The sequence below is a fragment of the Acanthisitta chloris genome, unplaced genomic scaffold (assembly GCF_000695815.1).
Source record: "Acanthisitta chloris isolate BGI_N310 unplaced genomic scaffold, ASM69581v1 scaffold11470, whole genome shotgun sequence".
NCBI classification, from domain to species: domain Eukaryota; kingdom Metazoa; phylum Chordata; class Aves; order Passeriformes; family Acanthisittidae; genus Acanthisitta; species Acanthisitta chloris.
In genome coordinates, this window is record NW_008653379.1 from 18,331 (window position 1) to 29,923 (window position 11,593).

General features: G+C 36.5%; 1 protein-coding gene across 1 annotated transcript in view; it reads left to right on the forward strand.

Moving 5' to 3' along the window:
- Positions 1 to 7,789: 7,789 nt before the first annotated feature.
- Positions 7,790 to 11,593, forward strand: part of LOC103807973 (voltage-dependent calcium channel subunit alpha-2/delta-3-like) — a gene marked incomplete at both ends in the record, with an annotated part of 83,316 nt that continues 79,512 nt past the window's right edge. The window contains one exon of the mRNA XM_009080728.1: positions 7,790 to 7,849. Within this exon, the coding sequence (XP_009078976.1) occupies positions 7,790 to 7,849 (60 nt within the window). The remainder of the gene's footprint in view (positions 7,850 to 11,593) is intronic.

Below are 11,593 nucleotides of genomic sequence, written 5' to 3' on the forward strand. Positions count from 1 at the left end.
TTTTCTGAATATTATGAGCTATTTTAGAATGGGACATGCAGCACCTTTGGAGTTTTCTGTCTCTACATGTGAAGGATGCTTAGGTAACTTCAGTGGAGAGATGATTAACTTTGAAATAGCTGAGGTTAGGTGAGATAAATCCTACCAATGGACAATTTTGCATTAAATGAACTTGCTTGAAAACAGTTATCCCAAATCTTTCTCAAGCAATATCTGCCAAGCATCCAGCAATGGTGCTGAGAGCTGTCAGAGCTGAGGGAAAGCTATTTTTTACTCAGACATGCAAGTCCTCACTGTCCTCAAATACAGAAGGACAGCCTGGCATTATCCAAACAGGAGAGTGAGTGTGACAGTCAGGTAGAGTGTATGACCTGTGGTATCTTAAATATCTGAAAAAGATTAATTAATCAAAATTTTTAATCTAGTGATTACAGTACAGGGAAGGGGGAAAACGATCATTAATGAAACTTACAGGTTAGTGTTGTCAAACAGGCAGGTGTTTAGATGCATACACAGGCCTGCTTCTCTTCATTTGGGAAAGTGTTTTGCAAAGTAATATTTTGATTAGATTTTTAAATTCACGTTGAAGAGGCCAATATACCAGTTGCGAATTATTCCTTGAAAGCAACACTTTACAAATTGTGTTGCCATGCTGCACGTAAAATGAAAAAGATGCTTAAAGGTATTTCCAGAGCATTACATAACATGGGTGAATACGAGGTTGGTGCAAACTGCTGAAGAACCTTCTTCTTGGCCCTGAGGTAGTAGAGGTGTCTGAAGGAGCTGGTTGTTGTTGAACCCCAGCCAGGCAAATCACATTATAAATGTCCCTGGAACAGCTCTAAGTTGTGTCTGCAGCTGAACTGATTCCTTGATGTCTGGGACATACAGAATTAAAAGTATGGAACAGAACCTTATTTAGCACATCATTCTGCTCTGTGCTAGACATAATAATATGGCAGGAGCAGATTTGATAATCTGCATATTTTGCATCTGATATATTGGCTTTGTGCAGCCTTTTGAGCACTGCAGAACTTGGTACAAGACAAATGTGTTAGCTTCTTCATCTGCAGTCTTCCTACCATGCCATGGCAATCTCCAGATGCTGTAATTAAATATAGGGTCGGCCTAGTTAAGTTAGAAAAGCATCTAATTACTCCAGGATTGTCTTAGCCACTGTTATGCAACGTGCAAGTTTCATTTACTTTAATCCATTTACAGTTTCATTTCTGTTTGTCCAGCTCTGTGCCAAGCTGAACTTTTTATGTTGCTTCAAAAAACCAGCTAGTGCTCTAACAACAATCAACCTGAAAATCTGCCAGTTTTGAATGAATATAAGTGGATAATTGAAGTTATTTGAGATAATTGCATGTGCTAAGCTTTTAATTTATTTTTATCCTTTATTTATAATTTCTGCTTTGATTGTGCTTTGCAGCACTTACTGTGGCTGAGCATTGTCTGGTTGGGTTGCAGTGGAATTGATAGTCATAGAGCAGTCAGTTTTTGTATGGCATTAGTTGCAAGATTGACATCTATCTTAAACTACAAGCTCTAGGAACTCTAATATCAAGATAACAGGCACTAAATAATTTTCAGTGCATTTTAGTCAAAGCAACAGCAAATTTAGTATTTAAAATTACCTAGAAAACACTCTACAACTGAGGAGAATAAAACAAAGAATAAAACATGCTAAGGGGAAAAGGGCACAGACTCAAGTTCTGCCAGGGGAGGTTTGGGTTGGATATCAGGAAGAGATTTTTTACAGAGAGAGTGATCAGGCATTGGAATGTGCTGCCCGGGGAGGTGGTGGATTCAACATCCCTGGAGGTTTTCAAGATGAGACTGGATGTGGCACTTAGTGCCATTATCTAGAAATGATGGTAGGGTTGGACTCAGTGATCTTTGAGGTCTCTTCCAACCTGGTTGATTCTATGATTCTATGCTGCTGGGCCTTCTGAAAAGAAGAAACTGTCTATGTGTTAGTGTGTTCCCATCCTCAAGGATAAAACCAGCCAAATTGTCAGTCTGTTGTCATTGCCCTGTTTAAAACCACATGTGTTTCTGAGAGGAGTAAATATTCTTCCAAGGTCAGCATCAATCTCTGATATCCACACTGCTTCTCCATTGGTTATGGCAAACATGTGCAAAGCTATTTGCAACAAAATAGTGAGATTGAGAGACCTGTTTGCACATTGGTGCATTCATTGCTATCGTCCATGATACTGTTTTTCAGCATAGGAAATAATAGTGATACTGATGAACAATGTCAAATATTCTCTATGGTTTCTTTACCTTCTCCACTAAATGAGCTGTGAAAGAAGTAAACCCCTGAACACTGATGGAAGTAAGGAGGACCTGGGGCAGAATTAGTCCCCATGCCAGAATATTACCTAAGCTCACTTAGTGCTAATAAATCTTGTTCTTTCCCAAAACAGCCTAAGCTTTTCAGAAGTTTTCAAAGCACCTGCAGCCTTACAGATTTCCTGGAAAGGAAAGCCCTTTTTTCACTTCTGAAATGAACTCCAAAATGGGGAACTCATAGGAAGGTACCTGGGTAATGTTTTTAAAGTTTGGTAATCTGTTGCTGAGTGCTCCCACATGCACAGCGTAGGATTCTCACGGAGAAGCCAGTGAAGAAAATTGCTCTGATGATTGAAACAAAAGTTATTGTTTCTCTCCCAGGAATACACTCAACTGCTGAACTATGTTTAAATAGTTATCTGGCTGCACTTTAGGAAATAATTTTGGCATATTTGCAGCTCAATTACTATAAATTTTGATGCGAAATTAGATATTCAAATCAATACTAAGGTTATTAAAATTGCACTGAATATTTCACCTGGAGAAAGGTATATTGGTAGTTGTAAGTATTTTCCGTGTAGAGAATGCTGCTGTTTTTTCTTGGTAGTGTACCAGAAATCTTACTAAAAAATATGAAAGAAATAAGGGTTGAAAAACAGGGAAAAGTTCTCCTTTGTTTTGTTTTCTGCTGTTTTTCTTAACAAAGTTCATTATATTTGATTAAGATAGAAGTCCTGGTTACAGTTCCATACATAGGAGTCTGGGAGATAGGTTTTTGAAAGTTACATGAATTTATTTTGTTTTCTACATATTGTAGTGGGTTGGATTTTTTCAGTGCAACATATTAATATTTTTTCATGTCTTTAGACTTTTTGCTGTTTTTTAATAAGCACAGCTTTTAGTCATTATTTTTTTTACTTCTAAATCACATCTCCAATTAACCTGGAAGTTATATACAAGATTTTTATAGGATCATCAAACAGATTTGATACAATGTGAAAATAATGAAAAAGTTTGCTAGGGTTCAGGGCTATTTTTTGCTGTTGGTTGAATGCACTTGATGCTAGAGCATAAAAGCCTCCTGCAGGTGTATGTACACTTTTAAAACGACTGTGATATACCAGTGCTTTTTTTACTCTTTTGAAATTAAATTTTATCATATTGATATTATGGAATATAAACTATTCATGTTATGGACTGAGAGGATATCAATACCTAGTTGATACTAGGTATAATTAAGATAGAGCAGTCTTTTTGAAATTTGTAGCAGTTTAGTTTGGAGAAGAACAATTTCTAGTAGCATTTCTGGGTTTATGTGTAGCAGTTGGTTAATCTTAGAATAATAGAAGTGAAACAATGAAATATAAATGTTCTTCTTCAAGATTTGATAGCTGAAAAAGAGAAGGACATAAATTCAGTCAGCATTTGTGGATAAAGTTTAGTAACCCTCTGCAGTTCAGGAGTTCAGAAACTGTTTCAAATGTTGTTATGCTTCTGAATTTATTTAATCTAACTTCAAAAAGGGATTCTAATGAAGAAGAATTACTGAAAAGTAATCTGAAAACCTTAAAAAGTACATGAAAAGAGAAAATGTCTCAGAACCCAAAATTAGTACCATGTAGTCTGGATGTTTGTGTGATGTTTTTCCTTGAAATTGAAATAGTTATTTTCATCTTCTTTTATTTTCACCTTTCTGCCCATTTCTGTTCCTTTTCCCCCTTTCTGTTGGATTCTTTTTTTCTGTTTCACCTTTCCTTTGTGATCTCTATAACAACCTAACTTGAAAGAGAGTTTATCTGAAAATATCAGTTCACCAAAATTGTAATATCGTCAAGAAAATTACCCTGTTCAGAGATAGCTTAGTGATTTATTTTTTTAAAAAATTCTTCTCTCAACCTTCTCTATGTTATTTGTGGTACCAGTACCACTGAAAATACCAAACATTGACATTATGTTTTGGTGACCATTTTGAGTGTTTTTTGGATATGGTATTTGCTCCATCTTTTGGTTCATGCCCTGGTTTTATCCATGCTGCGTTGTGATGTGCTGGATAAGTCAGTTCATCTTTCTCATATTTACGTATATTGGGAAAATTCTAAGAATTGTTCCTTGACTGGAGGAAGCTCAACTGAGCTGTGCCCTTCAACATTAAAATTGTTCTTTGTCTGGAGGTTATATGCTGTCCCTGACCTTGACCTTTCACCATCTAGGTCTAAATACTTGTAAAAACACTCTTAAATGGTGTAATGTAACAATGCTCACTCAGTGTTCATAATTCATTCCATGTAAACGCATATAGATAACTCACAATTCCCATCAGGATAACCATAGCTTGGTAAGAATTTACTTGGGACAGCAAGGATTTTAGAGTATGGTTACTCAACTGAGAATCTATTGGCATTTGTATTGAGTGTCATTACAAACTATTAGGTTAAAATCTCTAATCATGCTAATGTTGGGAAACATGACTGTTCAGTCTTAAAATATTTTAAAATGGATTTTTGGCCTCCATGTAGAAATGTTGCAGTATAACATGTGGTTTTTATATTTTTGCCTCCAGAGTGTTAGGGAATTTCTTCCATCATGCTTTAGCCCTTTGGGGACTTTTGTTGTTTTTATTCTGTTGGGTTTTTTGTGGTTTTCTCTTTTTTATTTATTTGTAAATCCAACCAAAACAACCCCAAACACAACAAAAAACCCCAAAACATTTGTGTTCAATTTCTTCATTCTGATATAATTTGTGTATACCCACTACTATGTAATTTTGTGGATTTAGGCTTATTACTAGCTTACCTTTTCTGTAGCTCTCCCAGATTTCTCATGGTCTCCTTCATAATGGTGTTGAGATGCTTAAAGCAAACTTTGGTTAAGGACTGATACATGGAGAATGCAACATATGCTTGTCTGGTGTACATTTGGTGTACCAAATTTTAATTATATTAACCATGTGAGGGCAAAGCACATAGTGTGTGTAAGTATTTGCTCCTGCCTCTTCAAGGAAAAATGCCTGTCAGTAAATCACATTTTTGTCATTCAGTTTCCTGTAGAGAATGTTACTGAAATGTACAGGGTTTTCTTACAGAATAAATGTAACAACTGAAATCCTAATGAATAAATCAATAAAGTACCAATCAGTACTTTTAATTTCAGAGTTGTCCTCCTTACCAGATGTTTCTACTACTACCCATCTTATGCTTCTCTCGTTATTTCTTACATGTGGGGATAAATCTTGCTTTAAATTTATTTCACTGAGGCAAAAATGTAATTGAAACACATTGGGATCAATACAAACTATATAAAAAGCCATGAATTATTTTTCTAGCCCACTAGATACTAATATCTAGGCACTGGTATCTCAAGAAATGCTATAATAATTTTTCTTCCGATGAGTAAGTAAATATTTCAGCACAGAAAGAAAAATATGTTTCTCTTTTCCTTGTATTCTTTCCTGTAGGAAGAATTTTTTTGATCCTTCTTTCATTTTTTTCCTCTTAAACTCATCAGTCATGATCTTTTGTACCAGATGAGCACAGAGTATTAATGTCACTATGGTTTTAATATAAAGGCAGACACATGCACAGGAATATATTGATTTGGAGTAGTTATTTTACATAAAATGCTTTTTTTCACACTTGAAAAATGAGGGCTAGATTTGTGAAATCCTTTCAGCATGTCACTAGCATGCTAAAGATGGACTTCTGAGAACATTCAAATGTGTACGAATCTGTTCCACTTGCTGAGACTTCCCCCTCAGAATGGCTAATTCGTGTTGCTTCCCTTTTAAAATTCTAAATACCAAAAATTTGTTGGTCAAATGAAGGTTTCTTGACCTTTCTCATTGCAATGTCTGTTTTTACTATGATTCAAATTATACAGAAGCAGCGGGAACAATTTCACAGAACTTCACTGTTTCATTTGAGGCGTTTTCCCGTGGCTTCCCCTCCTGCAGCCTCTGTTGCAATGTGTCGTTGTTGTTGGGTTCTTTTACCCCAGTATGTGGGAAGGTGAGCTGGTTTATTCTGTCAGTTCCGTTCTGGTTTGATTTGCACAGGATTGAAACCATTTCAGTTTAATTTCAGTTTAAGTAAAAAGAGTTTGCTACAACCAGATGGGTTTTCATGGGACAAGATGTTTAAAGGTGGAACCAGTCAAATGTCTCCCAGCGTGGGGCTCTGGGGCCTTCACCTGCTCTCTCTTCTATATCTGCCTAGGTATCAGGAATGTTTGAGATCTGTAATTCTGCACCAAATAAAAAGGTATGAAAAACCTCCTTGCTGGGGTGTGCAGGTAGGATGCAGGAGCCCAGCAAGGGGATTGAGGGCTTATCGAGGCTTGTGTTTGCCTGTGGATGAACTGGGCCATAAGACAGAGGAGTTGGAGGAAAGGCTGTAAGACACTGCTGCTCTGCAGTCCTTGGTGAACACAAACTCCCCCTGTAACCACAGTGGCTCTGCCTTAAACTGTCAGGGTTTTGTTGAACCATTTGTTCTGCATTGGCAACCAGGAATATTTTTCTTGGTTCAGTTTCCATTATAGCTCAAACTGTATAGCAATCAATATGAATTCCAATTTCATTTTGATTTATATCCAAAGACTTGATAAATGTGTACACTGTTCTGAAAAGGGAAGCAAATGTGTGCACGACTGCCCACTCTGTGTATCGTTAGTGAAAGACTGAACTTCACTTGCTACGTGATGCAAGATGTTTGAAAATATACATGTGTACCAGTGTCTAATGGATCAAACAAGCTAAAAGTGATATGTAGAGGATTCTGCAACAGATCATTCTTTGTCTGATTTTGGGTTGTACATATATGAACGTTCAGGTAGATTAAATAAAAACAGAAGGAGTTCCACAGTTAAAATACTCTGAATTATAAAGAATCCTGAGTAAAACCTTAGAAAGGGTATAACATTTCACAAGAGACTATCTGCAGCAAACCCCTATATGAATGAAATTTTTCAGGTAGCTGTGTTTTGGTGTGACTGGGTTTTTTCCCACCAGATGTTAGAGGTAAGGAATAATAACTACTACAGAGAGTTCTGGATATTATTAAAAGGACTGAAATACCACTGAATTGCTGTCATTCAGTAAACATTACTTCAGTAATTGCATAAAAATCTTGTGATTGTGTACCAAGTTAAAGTTGTATGTACAGCATTTTAAATGTCTCTGTTTTTCTAATCTTTTATATTTGATGTGTAATTTAGAAATGCCTTTTTGTTTCAGTTTCTTGCAATCAAGTGCAATATTAGGAAATACCTCCATTTTAATGTTAAGGATGATTTGAAAAGTGCTGCTCTGTGCAAAATAACATCCAGCATGGAAGCAACTTTATTTTGCGTGTTATCAAAAATCATTTTCAGTATTGGAGTTGCAGGGTGCTGCACAATGCTCAAACAATCTATTTTTCTATCAGAAGGAACACTTGGTTATAAAGATGTTATCCATTATTTCAAAAATGCACCTTTGTTTTTCTTTTTTCAGCGTCTTGTTGAAGCTGCAGAAGATGCTTACCTGAAACATGAATTTGATGCTGACTTACAGGTAATTAATAATTACTTTCTAAATGTTTATCATCAGAGTATTGTATATGAGTTTATATAATAGCTTGCTTGAAGAGCTGCTGTGGAAAGCCAATCATGTGAGTAATAGAAGGATGCTGATTACAGAAAATGGAATTGATGAAGGCTGGCTCAGTACTTTGACAGGTTCTGCATTTAGTGCTTGTGTGTTGGGACATCAAGCAGGTGGATTTTACTCTTTCTGAGATTTCATTTTAATTCCCTTACATATCTGCGTAGGTCAAGAGTTTTAAACACAGTAATTAGCAGCGTGTTCCGTCGCTGCAGTGTACTGGCAAGAAATTGCTCTATAGAGAGTTGGATTTGCAGATGGGGTAGGACCCACAGGGATGGGATTAGTATGACCTTGATTTGTGCAAATGGTTTGCATTTGGATCTGTGGCTAGAGCAGACACTGGATTTTGTCTTACCTAGAAGCCCTTAGAAATGTACCACTACAGTGTGTTGCCTTTAGGAATAACACAGGAGGGAGCAGCACTGTGGCAGCTCACAGTTAAAAATGTCTTAAAGGAAATCCTTTGCTTAAATAAGACACATAATTTTTTTAAAAAAAGAAAAAAAAGGTAATTTAGAAAGCAAGTTATTTAGCCTAAAACTGAAAGTTTAACAGAAGGTTTTACTCAATGAGTAAATGAGTAGATGAGTAGATACCTCCTTACCTTTAGTGAATTCCTATATCCCTGGTTACTTGAATGCCATGTTAGATGGAGTTTTATTTACTTTGTTTCTATCTAGATTTAATTTTCAAACCTTCTGTGAATATTTGCCATAAGCCTATTTAAATTTGGGGCTTAGGCATTAAAAGAAACAGAGACTTTTCCCCATACATTATCTAAGAAATAAACAGTTCTGTTTTCAGATTTTACCATGGTTACTTCCAGCAATAACAAAAATTTTATTTTAATTAAAATATAGCGCAAATTACTAATTTCTGTGTAGTAAGGAAAAAAATAGAGTGAACTTACCAGAGCCAAAGATAAAAAAATTGAGTTTAGAGGACTGTGATACTGAGATCTGTCAGGCCATGCTGGAGTAAGGATAAAATGAGCCCACTGAAAATGATAATTGATATTATTGTTGTATTCACTGAGTGCTGGCTTCTGTAGTCAAACCCTTTAGAGTTCTATTACATTCCAGCCTTGCAGAGGTGTGCTGCATTTTATTTTTTTTTTGGACTTAAAGAAATAGGAGCTATTGTCTGAATAAATCAGAAACACACTTTAGAGAAGATCTTTTAGAGGGCTACAGTAAGTGCTTCTTCACTGCAGGATAGTTCTCCTTTTGACAAAGTCCTTCATTTGCTGAGGCTCTGGCGATATTAACACTTTGAGGAAGCCAGTTAAAAGCCATTTGTGTCAGCAGCATTAACAGGACAATCAAATCTTTGTGTGGTGCTCCGTTGTTTATTACTGTCACGGTCCATTAAAGCTAATCAATTGTTAATCTTGGTTTCAGCGACCCCTTTGCAACCCTTGCTGGGTGATTGTTGTTCTTTATCAAAAATCTCATAATACCATCTGCTCAATATAAAATAATGGCCAGGATGATTTGATAGTGTACATTCAAGTGGAGGGGGACAGAAGGCTTATATAATATACAGTGTATAGAATTCTGCTATCAAAGAGGAATTTTTTGGCATTTGTATTGCTTTGGCCGACGTGTGGAAGACAGGATTAAATGCTTTGAATTTGTGATATGTGATACAGCACCAGCCGGTGCTCTTTGTGCTCAGATACTCTGGAAATTCAGAGAGCACATAAAGAAAGTGCTTTTACGTTTTTTATTTGTCCAACATCACCTTCTATATCTTGAGGACAGTATAGATAATATTGTGTTAGTATATAAAAATGATATAAGGGTAAAATAAAATTATATTAATATTTTTATTGACTGTAGAAAAGCACCAACTTAAAATAATAACTGGAAGAGTTCACCTTTTAGATTGCTGGTATTCTCTTCAGCAATGCTGAAACTGTATTACTTGGTTAGGCTAGACTCGATCCCTTCTGGGCATTTTTCTTAGTAACATTATTAGTTCTGTGCTTAGTTATTCCATAGGTATTCTAATCAATATACTCTAATGCTGTGTAATCGTCTAAGCACAGAATTGTCCATCCCTGGACTGAATCTATTGGCACCACCAACACAAACCTTGTAGTTATAAACATAAATAAAATTCCCAGAGAACTGAAAGAAATAAATCCAAACGGGTGATGTGATGTTTAACTCATCAGCATTATATATTGCATGTTTGAGTAATGGCCAAACTACGAATCAGTGAGAGCAGAACTTAAAGATTTACCTTGCAGTATTTGGGCTTTGGGAGATTCCTTTTTTTCCTTTTTTTCTGTTAGGGTTGTGAACCAAGAGCTCCAGTTGCAGCAAGTAATGTTACTTATATTTGAGCCTTTAACCCAATCTGGGGTTTTCTCACCTGATGGGTATGGTTGCAAGATATTCTGTGTTACTAAATACTATTTTCAAGTTTGTAAGTGGAGCTATTTTCTTTAGTCATGCCTAATAATGTATTTGGGGTTGTAAGACAAATTACCTTTTGTATTGCTAGAGCAAGTTGCCTTGTCATAGTATATTCACGGGTGTAAAGAATTGCTCCTCTTGCTTTATACAGGGCACTGTGTCTGTGCTCACCTCTGTTTTACATGAAGCAATTCCTCCTGATTTTGTGACTTTAACACAATGAAAAAAACCAAACAATATAGAGGTCAGCTGCCAAGCACAGGCCCAGCAAGAGTATTGGATGTTGCAGTCTACAACCATCCTTAAGTTTTCTTGGCTTAATTGTTTGCCAGAGAAAATTTTTTGGAGAAAGATAAAGAGGGTATCATCTTCTGTTAGGAGATGATCTATTAAATATAAATTTCTAATAATTTATCACCACTGGTAACCAGAATTTGGCCTCTTGATGTTTTATTGCCTTTGTGCTTGGGTATCTGTTTCCCAAGATGTGAACTGCCTTGTTATGCTTGACAGAAATGCTGTGGTGGAGTTTGTGTTCAGACCCCTGGAAGAGGCTCTGAAGTGGAAAACTCTTCCCTGGAGCTGTCATGTACCTAAGAATTTGTTGCATATGCAGCTGATACGAGCACATATGTTTAGAGGCTTTGACCTTCCACTCCATTTCCTCAAATCACTAGAAACTGGACGGATTTTGTAGGGTAAAAATACCCCAACGTGATACCCAGCTGCTGCTCATGCAGTTGGTGGTGAGGTGGTAAAGCACACTCAGACTGCAGCTGTGGGGGCTGTGTTGGCTCCTGAGTCCTCTACAATACTGTGCTATCTATGCAATAGTATCTGAGCTCTTTGAACAGAAAAAATTACCATCCAAACCGAGTGAGTAGAGGATCTCTGTCACAGAGTTGGATTATTTCTGGGTTTCCATAGTCTCGGGAGGTGGGTGCTCAGCAGTGGGACTGTTGCTGGAGTTCTCAATGGAGCAGTAAAAGTAACTTGTGCTTTGTTTCTTACAAACTTTAAAAAAAATAATTTGAGACTAAAGATTTACAATACTTGATTCCTACCCAGTTTTCATACCTCTGACCACAATGACAGGAGGAAGCCATACAAAATTTCATTGTGACTACTTGTTCGTTTGCTGACTGGTTTCATTATAAATACACATCTGCAGGGTAGTTCTTTTATTTTCGCTGTGTTAATTAAGTTCATTAGTTCACTTGCCTTGCAT